The sequence below is a fragment of the Pongo abelii genome, chromosome 18 (assembly GCF_028885655.2).
Source record: "Pongo abelii isolate AG06213 chromosome 18, NHGRI_mPonAbe1-v2.0_pri, whole genome shotgun sequence".
Taxonomy (NCBI): domain Eukaryota; kingdom Metazoa; phylum Chordata; class Mammalia; order Primates; family Hominidae; genus Pongo; species Pongo abelii.
In genome coordinates this window covers 76,740,135-76,758,135 of record NC_072003.2, presented here as the reverse complement: position 1 = coordinate 76,758,135, position 18,001 = coordinate 76,740,135, and the positions used below count along the sequence as shown (strand labels likewise).

Sequence of the window (18,001 nt, the reverse complement as noted above, 5' to 3'; positions counted from 1 at the left end):
GGATTCCCACATCTATGTTCATCAGGTATACTGACCTGTAGATTTCTTTTTTGTTCTTGTCTGATTTGGGTATCAGGGTGATGCAGGCCATGTAGAATGAGTTTGGAAAACTACCCCATCTTCAACTTGTTTTCAATAGTTTGCAAAGGATTCTTATTAGTTCTTCCTTAAATTTGGTAGAAATCATCAGGGAAGCCATTGGGCCCTGGGCTTTTCTTTGATGGGAGACTTTTTATTACAGATTCAATCTCCTTAACTCATTATTGGTTTGTTCAGATTTTCTGTTTCTTCATGATTCAGTTTTGGTGGGCTGTATTTGTCCAGGATTTCTCTATTCTTTCTAAGTTTTCAAATTAATTGGCGTTAACCACCTACATCCAAAATTAGATCCCAAAAATAACCCAACTTAATATTGCACATCAAGGAATTTGAAAAATAACAAACTAAACCCAAAATTAATTAAAGAAAAGAAATAATAAAGATCCAAGCAGTAATAAATGAAATATAGACTGAAAAAAGAATGTAAAAGGTTCATGAAACAAAAAGTTGGTTTTTTGAAAAGATAAAATTGACAAACCTTTAGCTTAGACTAAGAAAAAAAGATTAAAATAAAATCAGAAATGAAAAATGTGACATAACTGATACCGCAGAAATAAAAAGGATCCCATAAACATGTGAGGATATCAATAAAGCGCAGACTTTGATCCAGCAGGTTTGGGGTGAGGCCCACAATTCTGAATCCCACAGGTTCCTGCGTGAGGCTGAAGCTACTGGTCTGCAGACCACACTTTCCCCAGCAGGTTCTTGGGTATCAGGGAACTCTGATATCTAGAGAAGATAGAGTACAGCATTTCCTGAAAGAAAGACAAGAGTGCATCTTGGCTGCAAAATCAGGTACGAAGATGTACATACTGTGCCATCCACTTGGAAAGTGAGATTGTGATTGAATGGGCTTCCCAGGGTCTCCCCTTTCTTCTTGATTTGGTAAATATGTCTCTTCATTATAGCACCACTCATCAGATTCTCTAGACCCCCACTTAGAGATCACATCACTCATACCTTTCTCTGCCATCCTTGCTAATTTTTTTTAAAAAAATTGATTTAGCAACTGTGAATCAAGATGGGCTGGAATTGGTGGCTCACACCTGTAATCTGCGCATTTTAGGAAGCTGAGGTTGGAGGATCACTTGAAGCCAGGAGTTTGAGACCAGCCTGGGCAACGTAGACCCCATTTCTGAGCACAGTGGTGTGTACCTGTAGTCCCAGCTATTCAGGAGGCTGAGGCAGGAAAACTGCTTGAGCCCAGTAGGTCAAGGTTACAGTGAGCTACGATAGTGCTATTGTACTCCAACCTAAGGGACAGAATGAAACCTAATCTCAAAAAAAAAAAAAAAAAGAGAAAAATCAAGTATGAACCACTTGAGAATGAGTGGGGGTGTTTTTATATTCATCACTCTATACAGTGGTGAGCCTGGCATCTGCCAGATTATAAATGCAGATGCAGCAGGATGTCCATGGCTCAGCCCTTCAGGCACAATCATCAGGACTGGCAGTCCAATGGTTGTGAGTCCTGCCTCTGAAAGTAGAGAACTCTGAGTGCCCATGCTAGCTTTCCTACTTATTATCTTAGCTTCAGTTTTCTCCTTTGTAAATGGGGGTGATAATAATAGCAACTTGTTGGGCCAGGTGCGATGACTCATGCCTATAGTCCCAGCACTTTGGGAGGCCAAGAGTTCAAAACCAGCCTGGGCCACATAGACCCCATTTCTATAAAAAGTATAAAAATTATCTGGCCATGGTAGCACGTGCCTGTAGTCTCAGCTACTCGGGAGGCTGAACTGGGAGGATCACTTGAGCCTGGGAGGTCAAGGCTGCAGTGGGCCATGTTTGCGCCACTGCTCTCCAGCTTCAGTTTTAAAGTGAGACCCTGTCTCAATAATAATAGCAACTTGTTGTAATGGTGCAGATAAAAATGAGGCAATATGTGTGAAGCTTTTAGCTCCTGTGCCCACATACAGGAATTAGTCAGGAAGCAGTTGTTGAAAACCAACCCTTGCACAGGGATGCATGGAATCATGACTGTTTGTTTTGTGTTTGGCTTTTTAGTCAGGTTTAATCAGGACACGAAAAAATGAATTCCTCATCTCGCCGTTACCTCAACTCCTGGCCCAGGAACACAACTACAGCTCCCCTGCGGGTCACCATCCTCACGTACTATACAAAAGGACAGCAGAGGAGAAGGTCCAGGGGTACCGTGGCTACCCCGGCTCCGGCCGGAATTATCCTGGTTACTCCCCAAGTCACATTCCCCATGCGTCTCAGAGTCAAGAGACAGAGTATCACCATCGAAGGTCGCAAAAGCAGCATTTTTGTGGACGACGCAAGAAATGTATGTAAGGAAACTTTTTCTTGTTCTGTTCTTAGGTGGGCCTCGACGGGTTTTCCTGAGTGCTGTTGGGTGTACAAGCTTTGCAAGTCAAAATGGGGCTACCCTGAGCATCTGTCTTGGCGTAGGACCAGTAATTATCTCTCTCAGGCAAATGCTGGATGATCAATTATTCTAGGTTAAACTAGGAAAGGTTTAGATATGGTTTCTTTTTTACTCTTTTAGTATCTCCTACTTTCATGCCATAGGTCCCAGTCTTGATTTCTGTGCTTCCGAGAAAAGTACCTAGATTTTCAATGACAAAAGAAATCAGAGGTAAATGTCTAGGTGTGGTTGGATGTCTCCTTTGAGGACACAAAGGAGAGACTTCCAGAAACAAGAACATTAGCATGTGAGGGAGGTAGCTATGAAACACAGGTATCCTTGAGCATGGTTTCTGACTTAGGTACAACCTTCGGCCGTTTCCAGACCAGCGATGTCCAATAGAAATGTAACACAAGTCTTAAATACAATTTTACATTTTCTAATAGCCACAAGTTTTAAAAGTTAAAAAAAGGGTAAATGAATTTTAATAACATTTTATTTAACCCAACATATGCAAAATATTATTTCAACTTGTAATCAGGATAACAAATTATTAGTGAGAGATTTACATTATTTTTTCCTATTAAGTTTTGGAAATCCAGCATTTATTTTAAACTTTATAGCACTTAAACCAGTCAATTCAGATGATAAATTTTTATTGGAAATACTTAATCTGCATTTAACTTGCATAAAATTAAGGTCAAAAAAGTAGATTTACATACTCAAGTTGTTTGGGACATACTTAAAACATTTAAAACATTTTCTTTTCGCTTGTTTTTTTTTGTTTTTGTTTTTGTTTTGTTTTGTTTTGTTTTGTTTGAGACAGTTTCACTCTTTTGCCCAGGCTGGAGTGAAGTGGCGCAATCTCGGCTCACTGCAACCTCTACCCCCCAGGTTCAAGCAATTCTCCTGCCTCAGACTCCCCACTAGCTGGAATTATAGGCTCACGCCACCACGCCCAGCTAATTTTTGTATTTTTAGTAGAGATGGGGTTTCCCCGTGTTGGCCAGGCTGGTCTCAGACTCCTGACCTCAGGTGATCCACCCGCCTCAGCCTCCCAATTGTTAGCATTAAAGGCATGAGCCACTGCGCCCAGCCAAAAGATATTCAATACCTGAATCAAGTATTGCCTTTTAAACTTTTAAATTCTTCTGTGGCTCAGTAGCTGCTCATGGAAATTGTGTGCCAAGTTGGATAGCACAGCCAGAAGAAGGTTATGCTCATGGAGAAGAGGAACTGGTATCACTAAGATGTTAATCAGGAGGAATAATGAAAGAGTTTCTACCATTTTAACTGGTTTTTGAGTTTTTGGTATTATTGAAATATCCTCATTAAGGGGCATCCCTTTAGCATATATAATGATTTAGCCTGTATTAATGATAGTAATGATGTTTATAGTGGTAAGACAAGTTTGATATGAGACATCAAAGCAAATCTTTACAGCAACCTTATAAACAAGTGTCACCTGTTTTCATAGATAAGGAAACTGAGGTGCAAGGTCACTGTGCTCATAAGTGGCCAACCTGAGTTTTTAAATCTAACTCTAAATAATTTTATCTTGTAATTTTACTCTGTAGAGAGCTAGTTTCACTATTACGGCTGGACCGGTGTTATAGTACTAAAATATTTCTGTACTAGTTGGTACACGGTTACTTCCCTGAGCTTTCCGGATGCCGTTTTTCTTCCCAGGAATGCTCATAGTTGTTGCTCTCCATTAACTAAAGGCGTCATGTCTGGCCCAGCAGGCACTTCTGGGTCTCTGCTCCATGGCTATGGCCAGCATCCATTCTGTTAACTTGGTACCCACACTTTACCGGTTATGAAAAGTGTTTAATACGGTTTTTAATATCACCCCCAACTATGCTGTTTCCCCAATAACTAAGTCAATATCACATCAAAGAGTTCTTATTGAGCACTTCTTATGTGCTATGTTAAAGTCTGTGTTGATGAAATGAGAGTTTAAGACATGGCCAGTATTTTAGAACTGTTTACATTTTATTTAGAAGATAATGTATAAAGTGGTATATTTAATGAATTCATAAATAATAAATTTAGATCCCAAGGATGAACACTATTTCTGCAGTTTTTGAGTAGTAAAATGAGCATTTTCTACTTTCAAAGTTTCTCCCCACAAATTGATTTTTGTTGATCCATTCTACTAACTAGAATTATAGCTTGCTTTTTGTTTTTGTTGTTGTTTTTTGAGATGAAATCTCAGTCTGTCACCCAGAGACTGTATCTCAAAGGTGAATGTGTAGGTGTGGTTGGGTGTTTCTTTTGAGGACATAAAAGAGACTTCCTCATGGAGTGCAGTGACATGATCTTGGCTTACTGCGACCTCTGCCTCCTGGGTTCAAGTGATCCTCCTGCCTCAGCCTCCCAAGTAGCTAGGATTACAAGCATGCACCACCATGCCTGGCTAATTTTTGTAATTTTAGTAAAGATGGGGTTTCACCATGTTGGCCAGGCTGGTCTCAAACTCCTGACCTCAAGCGATCCACCCACCTTTGCGTCTCAAATTGCTGGGATTGCGGGCGTGAGCCACCATGCCTGGCCTAGAGCTCTTTTCTTTTCTCTTTTCTTTCCTTTCCTTTCCTTTCCTTTTCTTTTCTTTTCTTTCCTTTCCTTTTCTTTTTTCTTTTCTTTTCTTTCTTTTTAGAGCATTTTTGAGTTACTGAATTCATCTATTATTCATTTATTTCTATCCACCTACCCATTTATCCATTCACCATCCATCCATCCACTCATCCATCCACACATCCATCCATCCATCCACCCATCTATCCTGTCCAATCCATCCATCTACCCATCTGTGCATCCAAACATTTATTGAGTACGTCCTTCTTGACCACATACTAGATGCAAGGCACCTGGGCAGGCACTGACAGCATCACTTGTTAGTGGATTGGGTGGAGTGTTGATTACATAGTTTCTCTTCTTCCCTTGTTTCAGTTTCTCTCTCAACTGTCTTATCCAGATATTCTCTAATACTCCTTCCAAATGCTCTTCTGTTCATCATAGATGCTCCCAAGCCTCCCACAGAGGACACCTATCTAAGGTTTGATGAATATGGGAGCTCTGGGCGACCCAGGAGATCAGCTGGAAAATCACAAAAGGGCCTAAATGTGGAAACCCTTGTGGTGGCAGACAAGAAAATGGTGGAAAAGCATGGCAAGGGAAATGTCACCACGTACATTCTCACAGTCATGAACATGGTAAGGGGGGGGTGTGTCACAAACCTTCTGGCTCTCCAAAGAAGATGAAAGTCATAGAATTCTCTTGCATGGATTGAATAGCAGATGTATTAGGTTGGTGCAAATGTAATTGCAGTTTCTGCCATGACTTTTAATAGCTACATTTGTGGTTTTATTTTTTTAAGTTGAGTTTTGAGGAAATTGTCTTTATGTGTACATATATTTGGTAAAATTGAAGCCTACGTACTTCAATCAATATGTCTGATTGATTCCCCCTAAGGTTTTGAAAATTTTGAGATTTTGTTTGATTTCCATTGTTCCAACAGGTTTCTGGCCTATTTAAAGATGGAACTATTGGAAGTGACATAAATGTGGTTGTGGTGAGCCTAATTCTTCTGGAACAAGAACCTGTAAGTGGCAAACTTCATTTATGTCTTCATTCAGTGTGCCATTCAGAATACATTTCTTGAACACCTACTGTGTTCACTAATCCATGTACCAGTCATTAGCTGCTCAAATTTAAAACTAGGCTGACTCTCCTCAAAGTACAATTTTAAAAGGTTGTGTAATCACACAATTAAACTAAAGCACCAGAAAAATATTTATATTTATATGCATTTATATTATATATGCATATATATACATAAATAATGGTACATAACTATTAAATAATATACAAATAGATAATATAAACAAAAACATGAAATATAAATATGTTACATAAAATAAATGGTATGTAGGCTTCACAGAGAAGGTGAATTTGGTCATAGATTTAAGGATTAGCTAGATTTTGCAAGTTTGATATGCTGAGTAATTGCTGGTAGATGCAGAAGGATATTTCAAAAATATACTGAAAATAAGACATCAGAAAATTATTGTAGTAAACCTACTGTATCCCCAGTACCATCTTAGGTAATACAGGGAATAAACAAGGGATATTTAGCTGCCCTTGGATTGATCACAGTGAGATGCAAGACACAAACATGGGGCAAATTATGAAAACCAGAACATGTAATAAAGTGTTAAATTACATGGTACTCACTGCTTTGTAGTGTTTTGATGTTTAAACTCTGTTTCTCTGAGATAGCGAGTACCATTCAAATAGCTATTTTTTAAGTCCCCTGAGGCTTTTCCTCTTCTTCTGTAATGCCAATAAAAAACATAAAAAGCAAGGAGACACAGACAAGACAAAAATTGATCTAATTGCCCAGGTGTGGAGAGCTACAGAAGTTAACAGCTTGTCAAATGGCTTTTGGAATTTTAGAAAGATAGAAAGGACGTGTGCTGGTTAGGAGACACTTTTGTCTTTAGCCTACTAATAGGTTGCCCAAGGACATTGAAGCCAGCCACATCCTAATTAACTGATAATTAAAGATCTTGTCTAAACACCTTCAACTTGGCCAAGTCAACAGCTTTGACTAAGCAAACATTTGACAAATGATTATTTTAAGGGTAGGTCCTCTCTTATCCTTTGGAATCCTATCATCGTTTGTTTATTCATTCAGTGAATTTTCATTATATTGATTGATTGATTGATTGTAACCTATCATGTGCCAGACGCTTTGCGGGGAATTTTGACATCTATGGAAATAATGATGAGGTTTATGGAAAAGCCATTGAATTTCATCACCATTAATTTATTACCATGTTTTAAAAGTTGTAACGGTTTTATAAAGGTAGTACTAGGTGAGATGAACAAAGGTGTTCTAACTGATGCCAGGTTATTTTTTGTAGAACTATAGTCAATCATAAATCACACTACAGAAACTTTGTAGTTGCTTTAAATATTGTGAGCATTTACCTAAAATAGAGATTTTCCTGTCTCCTACCTTAGCTCAAGTGTTTACTGATCTTTCTCCCTAGAAATATGTTTCTGTGCTTGCCTGTACAAATGGAATGATTCAACATTCTCATCTCTGTGACAAATTCACACTTTGATTTGTGTGGGTTTCCCATAGGGAGGATTATTGATCAACCATCATGCAGACCAGTCTCTGAATAGTTTTTGTCAATGGCAGTCTGCCCTCATTGGAAAGAATGGCAAGAGACATGATCATGCCATCTTACTCACGGGATTTGATATTTGTTCTTGGAAGAATGAACCATGTGACACTCTAGGTATGGTATGAACAGATCCTTCACACACACCTGTTAGCTGAAAACACAGTATGCAAACTTTCTATGGATGATGGATAGCCCTTACGTTCCTTAATAAAGAGACATAATATTTAAATTGTGGAGTAACCTCACGTACCCTCTGGTGACTATTGTTCTTTTTAAGTGAACTTAGAATGTGGGGAGCCCACTTACTTTATTCATTTTGTATTTTTTTTTTTTATTTGAGATGGAGTTTCACTCTTGTTGCCCAGGCTGGAGTGTAATGGCACAATCTCGGTTCACTGCAACCTCCGCCTCCTGGGTTCAAGCAATTGTCCTGCCTCAGCCTCCCAAGTAGCTGGGATTACAGGCACCCACCACCATGCCTGGCTAATTTTTGTATTTTTAGTAGAGACAGGGTTCCACCATGTTGGCCAGGCTGGTCTTGAACTCCTGACCTCAGGTGATCTGCCTGCCTCGGTCTTCCAAGGTCCTGGGATTACAGGCATGAGCCACCTCGCCTGGCTTGTATTTTTCTTTATTGATCCTACTGATGATCACTGAGGTGTGAGACACATTATTTAACTAGAAACTTGTAGGTTATTTCATAAGCATCATGACCACAGAATCAGGTAGCTGAAGAGGATTTTACTGGGCTCCATGGTACCTAACTGTGCCACTAGGTAGCAGTGCCTTTTTTAGAAAGTTACTTGACTTTGAAGTACTCAGTTCTTCCATACTTGTACAAGGCAGAGATAGCAAGAATTGCATCTTTTATATCTATACTATATTCTAGTATATTCCATTGCACATAATAGGAATTCAACATTGTTTAAAAGTTGATGGATGGCTGTCTAAATCAGGAGTCAGCAAACTTTCTCTGTGAAGGGCCAGATAGTCAATATATTAAGCTATGCAGGCCACAGGTTTCTGTGGCAACTAGTCATTTCAGCTGTATTGTTGCAAAAGCAGCCACAAATAATATGTAAATAAATGAATGCAGATGTGTTTTAATAAAACTTTATTTACAAAAACAGAACACAGGGGCCATAGTTTGCTGATAAAACTAATAGTCCAGATGAATGGTAAAATTCTGTGGAGCTGAGAAAAGCTTATGTGATGTACTCCTCTCATATTTTTCCTCAAAGTACTTTAAAATCCCTTATGATAGATTAGAGATAATAGTATGTTGGACTTCCTAAGAAATTTTATGTATTTTTTTATTTTTTGAGATGATGTCTTGTTCTTGTCACTCAGGCTGGAGTGCAGTGGCGCAATCTCGGATCACTGCAACCTCTGCCTCCCACGTTCAAGTGATTCTCCTGCATCAGCCTCCAGAGTAGCTGGGTTTACAGGCGCCCGCCACCACACCTGGCTAATTTTTGTATTTTTAGTAGAGATGGGTTTCACCATGTTGGCCAGCCTGGTCTCGAACTCCTGACCTCAAAAGATCCACCCGCCTCAGCCTCCCAGAGTGCTGGGATTACAGGCATGAGCCACTGTGCCAGGGCAGAAATTTTATTTTTTATGTTTCTCAAATTCTCTGCAGTTTCTCTGTTATGTCCTATAAATAAGTTTATTTTAACAATTAGCCATTAATCGCAGTCTTCAAAAACACAACTATTTTGGGAATTGTTCCATAGAAAGGGTTTTTATAATGAAAGATGGTATATATCCATTCATATTCTGAATTTGGAACGTGCAAAGTGACATGTGATAATCCAGTGCATTGTTGATGTTTTCAAGAGAGATTCTGAGAAGCAGACAGTGTTATCTGTTATCCAGAGATCAAAATGTACTAAAAGGCTTGGAAAAAACAAAACACCAGAAACCCCACCAATTGTGGAAAAGGTCACTTACTTTAAGCAGTGTGTCCTAATGCAAAGGGCATGGGCTTTGACTTCCCCTATGTCTGTGGTTGATTCCGGAGTCTAGAATTTATGACTCTCAGATCTTGAACAAGTTAATTCACCTCTCTGACCTTTGGTTTGCTAAGCTATAAATACATACACACACAGATATATGATAGACATATAGCACAGTGTGTGAATTTGGCAACCATTTATTTAGTGACGATGATGATGGCAGTAATGATAATGATGCCACCCCTTATTTGTGCCTTTGTATTAGATTTCCCAGCTGATCTCACTTCCATCTTGACAATGGAGTGGGTACAATCAGTTCACAAGCATGCATTCAATATTAGATGGGTACATAGATTTGTTCTACTGATTATTAGGACCCAAAACTGGAAAGAAAGATGTTCTCACACACCGCATTGTATTTCAGGATAGACTTAATGGCTGGCTGGGATGCTTTTATAACGGCTCTTAGAGGGAGGTAACTTTGGGAACAGAAGCACTTACTACATTATAAAGAACCAGAGAAAAATGAATTTAATCTGCACACATTGCTTAGGCATTTTCATGTTTTCTGCTCTAGTAAAAGACCAGGATGTGTGTTTTTCCTTGGAAAATACACCCTGAGCTGTGACGTTAATGCCACTGTTCAGTGAGCATTTTGCATTGGTTTTGCTATCATTCTATCTGTTGCTCTGACCCGAATGATAAACTCAGACAAGGCATATAAATATTCTGTGACTTTCTAAACTAAATGTAAAATGGGAATTACAGTACTCATACTGACCTTACAGGGCTCTTATGAGGATCAATTGATAACAATATGTAACTAAAGCAAGAAAATAGGAAATGCTGCATTTATACATTATCATTACACAGGACAAAGAACTATAGATCCTTAATATTTTTTTTTTCAAAAACACTGAATGAATTGATTAAACTAAAACTGTGTAGAACATTTTGAGGACATAAATCATCATGTATCTGTGTGTGCAACCTTTGGATTCACATTTGAAACTGCTCTTTCAATAGGGTTTGCCCCCATCAGTGGAATGTGCTCTAAGTACCGAAGTTGTACCATCAATGAGGACACAGGACTTGGCCTTGCCTTCACCATCGCTCATGAGTCGGGGCACAAGTAAGTGGCTCTTTGACCCACTACTTTATATGAAAACTAGTTGGCTGATTCATTGGCGTTCCTCTAACGGTTGTTGTTGACTTAGGCAGAACAAAGAGGATCAGTCTTGTGTAAAGCTTAGAATAGTTTCTGACTATACAAATGGCTCAATAAAGGCTAGTTGTTGTTGATTTCATTCTTTTTCAACAGCAGCATTTTATAGCCACACAGTACTCCTTCGTGTGCACAGACTGCAAGTTATTTAACTGAGTCTCTAGGCTGCTAGGCATTTGTTTATTTTTGTTCATGTTTTGCAGCAATGAAGACACTTCTAGCTGATTCTTTATGCACAGGAAGTAATCATGGAGAAAAATAAATTCCCAGAGTATAATGGCACGCTGCTTTTTAAAAAAAACTTTTGCTGCATGTACTGAATATTCTTTTAGTTGGCAACATTGCATGTACTTAATATTCTTTGAACTGGTGTTACTAAATCTTCCTTTTATGGTGGCGACAACGCTATAGAGAATTTTCAAACATTTGAGCAATAGCAGCTGCATTGGAGCGAGTATAATACTTTACAAAATAATTATTTCAATGTGTAGTACTCTTCAGATACACCAGTTTAGGAATGTTTGTGTGTGTGTGTACTTGTGTGTATATTTTATTCAACATACAGGAAATAACTCATATATTTTCAAAGCATCTAGTTAATTTTTGACTTAAAAGCAAACATCATTCGGTAACCATAGTTGATATTTTTATATGTTGGTGCTGGTATCTTTTTTCTTTTTTTGAGACACAGTCTCGGTCTGTCGCCCTGGCTGGGGTGCAGTGGCGCGATCTCGGCTCGCTGCAACCTCTGCCTCCCGGGTTCAAGTGATTCTCCTGCCTCTGCCTCCTGAGTAGCTGGGATTACCAGTGCCCACTACCATGCCTGGCTACTTTTTATTGCTTTAGTAGAGATGAGGTTTCACCATGTTGGCCAGGCTGACTACAGGTGATCTGCCCACCTCAGTCTCCCAAAGTGCTGAGATTACAGGTGTGAGCCACCATGCCCAGACAGTGCCAGTATCTTCTATGAGCTACATTTATTATCTTTAGGAAATTTAAATCTTGATCATTGTTGTTATTGTTATCCAACAAATTTCCAACATTATTATACACACACACACATTTAGACACACATGCACACTTTCTTAGATATGAATAAGCCAATTTTTAAAATTGTAAATGGAGAAGCAAAAATGCTCATTAAGAACAATGCTTCTCATACTAAGCAGGAAACAAAATATGTGTGCATATCACATGTATGTCTAAGTTTGTTTTACCAGCATGAAGTCCAACCGAACAGGTCTCACTTTTCAAAATACTGGTCATTGAAAAATTTCATAATCTTTGCATATGTGTTAAAATTATCCAAAATCAAAATCCAACATTTTAGATAAGGAAAAGCAGAACATATTCTTCAGGTAGGATTTGGGAGAGAAGTCAGAGGTTGGGGCAAGGACAGATGGTAAAATAAAATACATACCTAAGTTCTAAATAACATGGACTTAAGTTTTGAAACAGACAATTCCTGAGATATTTATATGGCATTTGGCACGTGCTAAAGAAAATATGTTATCATCTTCTAAAATGCTATTAAATTTAAGAATGTTAAGTTCAAAATTAAATTCCAACTTGATTTTCTTACGCACATAAAATTCCACTGAAGTTCTAAGTAAGTTCTTTTCCTCTAGCGTAATGGCTTCAATCTCTCCTACCCCATCTCTGTTTCTGGGATTCTTGCTCTTTCTTCTCGTCCTTTATTTATAGGTTTCTTTCTGTTTTTTACTTTCACAAATATATTTAGAAAGGGTGTCTCCCAAACAAATCCCCTTAACGTCTTGGTTAGGTGAGAAGAAGAATTAAATTGGGAAAAGCTGAGGATAAGAAAATGCTTTCACTGAGTATACATTGAGGTTAGTCAATACCTATTTTTGAGTGGTCACATCTGAATACCTAAGGAAGTCACTGATAGGATCATAGCATACAGCTGCCCTGCTACTATTTTCCTGACAAAGTGGAAAGAATGCTGGAAAAATGGCCATATGATAGACATGGGTCACAAAAAAGTCATATCTTTTATCGTAACATATTTATTTGGTATAGACTACTTTCAAAGGCTAACTCTATAAATGAAATTATATCAGAATAACATTTATTTACATAGGAATCATATCTGCCTTATAAATGTATGGTCTAAGAAACAAGTTTCATTCTTTTAAATAATGAGATTAAGAACAATTTAAATTAATGATGAAATTCATATTTATATCCTTCCGTCCTCTGCATCCCTAAAAAAAAAAAAAAAAAAAATCAGAAAAGACTTTGCGCTGAATTTTTTAGAGAAGATCAAAGACTCTTATTTCTCCATCTTCTACCACTTTAACGTCGCCTGAAGTAAGCTTTGTCTTTATGGTATGTATCCTATGTGGGTATGCACATTAATGTCACATTTATTCTTCCTGTCAGGAAATTTGAGAATTCTTTAGGTATAATGTGCATGATTTCTAGGGAGTAGACCACCTAAAGTTTTTCTTCTATAATTACTAGATGCTTCTGTGATGAAACAAATTAAAGTTTTCTCATATAATACATCTGAAAGATAACAGTAATGGTCAAGATTTAATAGCCTTCAATAAAGGGGTTCAAGCATGTTAAAAAATGTTTATTATAAGAGAGTTTAATTACAATTAGAGTTTGTGATTTCAGCTAATAAATTGATCATAGTTGGAGAGAAGTTTTTATACCATGCTAGCCTTATATATGAACACTTCATAAACAACTTATAATCACCATCTCTCTGTTCCTACTTCCTACTCACTCTGAACTTCTTTACCATAGTTCCATGGTTGGTGACAAGAAAAGAATTTTACTGTTTGAAACTAAATAATTTGGCTGTTCCGTCACTTTGGCTTAGCTTATACCTAAATTTTAACTTGACCAAAATTTTCCAGCCCATAAAACATGTAGCAGCTAGACCATTCTTTGATTCTGTGGTCAGGAAATAGTATAACAAAGCCCTCAGCATTTTTTAAATTTTCTGCATGAATTTTATAACAGTCTATAGTAATTTGTCTTTCTCTTTTCCAGTTTTAATAACTCTGTCTCTTACTTGGTTTTGTTGAGGATCAATACATCTTTTTTCTTCCTCAGATTATCCTTCAGAAAAATGGGTTCACAAAGCAGGATTTTGTTTTCTTCATTCTGTTTCAGCTTTGGCATGATTCATGACGGAGAAGGGAATCCCTGCAGAAAGGCTGAAGGCAATATCATGTCTCCCACACTGACCGGAAACAATGGAGTGTTTTCATGGTCTTCCTGCAGCCGCCAGTATCTCAAGAAATTCCTCAGGTATGACAGGTTAAATCCAGGGGTGCTCCTACGTTTGGAGTGATGACAGAATTGTGCTCCATAGACCTGAAAACAAATACTCAGTGGAAATACCTTTTGATCTCTCAATAAACAAAAAGACAAATGATGATGATAATGATGATGATGATGATGATGATGATGATGACATTATTGTTGAAAAAAATAGATTGAAGCCTAATATTGTGCTAAATGTTCTCCACACATTTCCTCTTTCAGTCCTCACAGCAATACTATTATCCTCAATCTAGAGTTGAGAAATCAAGTCTTAGAGAGGTTAATTGTGTTGCTTAAGGTACTATCGCTGGTAAGTTGCAGACAGAAGACTCACACTTAGATCTTTTCTGACTCTAGGATCTGTACTCAACCGTCTGTCCCCTGTGACTTCCAGAGGCTGCTAGGCATATTATCTTTTTACTGTGACTAATTATTTCAGTCTTATCAATCAGTGTGTCATAGAGTATTTAAAAAATGCTCAAATGGTATGAGTGTGTGTTTGTGTTTTAATGAATAGAGCATTTTCTTGTTTGACTATTGTGTTTGAAATGGCCAGGAGCTAGCTTTACGTCCAAATGATAGCCAGAGAAGATGGTAGCTATACAACATGCTTTTAATAACACAGAACCCTTAAGTTGCATCAGTAAAAGTAGGATTTAGGAAAGTTGTACTATTTAATTCATATTAAACAATTAACCCAAAATTGAAATACACACACATACACACACAAACACACACACACACACACACACACCCCTACCTTTTTAATTATATTGACCCACAAGGACACTTAGATGCTAATCTATATTGACCCACAAGGACACTTAGATGCTAATCCCATATCTCTTTGACCAGATGTTAGTGAAATTTCTTTGGGAATTGACATTTTTGATACTTTATTTTTAAGCTGTACCACTGTATATTATTTGCAAATGTTTAAAGAAATAGTAAGATATAGACACAAAGCATATTAAACGTGAAGATATCTAACCACATATGCCCAAAGGGTGGTAAAAAATAAACAGACTTTTTGTTAGTAAACTTTGCCATGAAGATTTTCCTATTAGTTTTAAATTCATGGTTTGGTGACTAAAATTATTTTTTCCAACCCATGTAACAATGCAATTAATAAGTATTAAAGTCAAGATCAACTTAACATAGGTTGAATTTCCATTAGTATGTAGTTAAATGCTTTTGTAGTTAAATGTTATAACAATGATAACAGCAGCAGCTAACTTTGCTTACTATGCTTTATGAAGCGTGTTATATTTTCTCATTTGAACTGTGTAACAACCTTTATGAGAGTCATTGTCACTCATGAGCTGTATAAGAGCTACATAACTTGGTCTTGGTTGCATGGTTGATTAGGACCCCCATCTGTCTCACTACAAAATTACACTTAACCACCATGCTAATTAACCTCTCAGTGGTACCATATTTTAATTATTTAAGTAAGTGGAGATAAGGTGCTAAGAATACCCATGCCATCAGGACTGATTTTTGCTCTCAACAGGTGCCAGTCAAACATATCTGAAGGAAATTTTTCTGCCTCATACCCCAGTTCATTATTCCTCTTGATTCTTTAGGAATGTTATTTATTTTTGTCTGTAAGGCTTATTGTGAGTTAAAGTACATCTTTGACCTCTGCTCCATTATCTGTTTAAAAAAAGAAAATACTTGATTTAAAACTCCATGAAGACAGGTACTGTGTCTGTCTGGTTTATTTTGTACCTTTAGTGCTTTGTCTAAGGTTTGCCACAGAGTAGGAACTCAGTACAAATTGTCAAATATTGTTGAATAAGATTGTTGATGGGAGTTTTCAAATGTATTAACCTTTCCTGTCTCCTGTCAAATCCCAAGCCAAATCACTTGGATGGCTAGAATTTTCAGCATCCTGTAAAACCCTTCCTGGCTGTGTACATTCCATCCTCTTAGACAGACTCACTCTTTGGCATAAACATAGATTTGAACTTTAAAACATATACCTGTTTCTCGAACCATGTTATATTTTTCTTTGCATGAGTGCATTCAGAAGTGTGTTGTCATAAATGGGAAGATCACGGATCAACAGAGTAATTAATAAGCATGTATTGTCATTACAGCACACCTCAGGCGGGGTGTCTAGTGGATGAGCCCAAGCAAGGAGGACAGTATAAATATCCGGACAAACTACCAGGACAGATTTATGATGCTGACACACAATGTAAATGGCAATTTGGAGCAAAAGCCAAGTTATGCAGCCTTGGTTTTGTGAAGGTATGTTTGCTTGTGATTTCAAACTTACATTAAGACTCTGCAATGTGTCTGTGTCCCTAACAGAAGTGTAAACATTTGGTTTGCCAAGGCCAAGGGTTAGGGTCTGGGTTATCTCTACCATGTCAGTTGTTTGGCATGATAATTAAGTGGCAATTTTACTGTCAGTGAATTATCCAGGCCTATCCACATAGACCATGCCTGGTTTAAATACTGCTTGGTAGAAAATTCTTTCTCTTTAAATGAAAACTTTATCCCTACTAGTAAACCTGGGAACAATAGTTTGTACCTACTGCTAATCACTGCTCGCTAATCACTGCTTTTGTTCTCTATATGATCCTATTCCCTGTTAATTTAATATGTTTCAAATCATCACCATCCCAAAATACATTATATGCCTTTTATAATATAGGAAAGGTATTAGCAGCTAGCTTTTTTAATCTTGTCTATAAATTCAAGGTATATCTTGAGTAATATTAATAAGACTTTTGTGTCAAGTCTTTTCTTCAAAGAATTATAAATTATAAAAAAGATAATTGGGAAAGTACGAAAGTCCAGGTTATAGAAATGAGAGACACCTTGTTCCACTTGGTCAAGAATGACATTTTACTGACAGTATTACAATCTCAACTTTACTAAAAAGTAAATTTTTTTTTTTTTTTTTTTGAGACAGGGTCTCACTGTGTCACCCAGGCTGGAGGGCAGTGGCGCGATCTTGGCCCACTGCAAGCTCCACCTCCCGGGTTCACGCCATTCTCCTGCCTCAGCCTCCCGAGTAGCTGGGACTACAGGTGCCTGCCACCGTGCCCAGCTAATTTTTTGTATTTTTTTTTTTTAGTAGAAAAAGGATTTCACCGTGGTCTTGATCTCCTGACCTCGTGAACTCCTGCCTCGGCCTCACAAAGTGCTGGAATTACAGGCATAAACCACCACGCCCGGCCCATACTAAAAAGTAGAATCATTTTTAAGTTGGTTTATTCCCAATATCCAAAGAGAAATATGGAAGTTCTAGGTAACTGAAAAATGCATGGAAATTATGGAGGTTTATAGCTCCTCTTTCCCCCTCTACTCCTGTTCCTCTTCTTCCTCCTCTTTCTCTCCCTATTCCTCCTTCTCTGCCACCACCACCACCATCACCATCACTAGCACCATTTACTATCATCTCCAGTAGTTCCTAAGTGAGCCTGTGCCCCACGTAAGGCATTCTACTTAAAGTTTTATTTTACTTTACCTCAATCTTCTCAAAAACCCTTCAAGTAAGAATTATTACCGCTTTTGACCTGGAGCTCAGAAAATATTTTCAACTTGCCCAAAGCCACAGACTTTTAAATGGTGGAATTTAACAAAACGAGTCACACACATTGACATGAAATTTCCTCTTCTTCACTGGTGACTGGTACCTAAACTTCAGTCATTAAGGTTCAGTCATTAATAACTACCTTCTTTAGTTGTGTTATCTCTATATTATTTCCTAAACTTCGGTCATTAATATTCAGTCATTAATAACTACCTTCTTTAGTTGTGTTATCTCTATATTATTATTCACTTATTGCTTTTCTAGAAACCAATTCACATTCAAAATATAACTCCAGTCCTA

The 18,001-nt window shown here is 37.7% G+C and overlaps 1 protein-coding gene across 2 annotated transcripts in view; it reads left to right on the top strand.

Moving 5' to 3' along the window:
* Positions 1-18,001, top strand: part of ADAMTS18 (ADAM metallopeptidase with thrombospondin type 1 motif 18) — a 153,501-nt gene that overhangs the window by 65,073 nt on the left and 70,427 nt on the right. The window contains exons 4-10 of one of the 2 annotated variants that reach the window (XM_009250966.4): positions 2,107-2,389; positions 5,492-5,685; positions 5,991-6,074; positions 7,623-7,782; positions 10,653-10,758; positions 13,999-14,136; positions 16,254-16,407. In XM_009250966.4, the coding sequence (XP_009249241.1) occupies positions 2,107-2,389; positions 5,492-5,685; positions 5,991-6,074; positions 7,623-7,782; positions 10,653-10,758; positions 13,999-14,136; positions 16,254-16,407 (1,119 nt within the window). Of the gene's footprint in view, positions 1-2,106; positions 2,394-5,491; positions 5,686-5,990; positions 6,075-7,622; positions 7,783-10,652; positions 10,759-13,998; positions 14,137-16,253; positions 16,408-18,001 lie in introns of those variants that run through there. The other variant, XM_063717361.1, reaches the window with a different exon arrangement.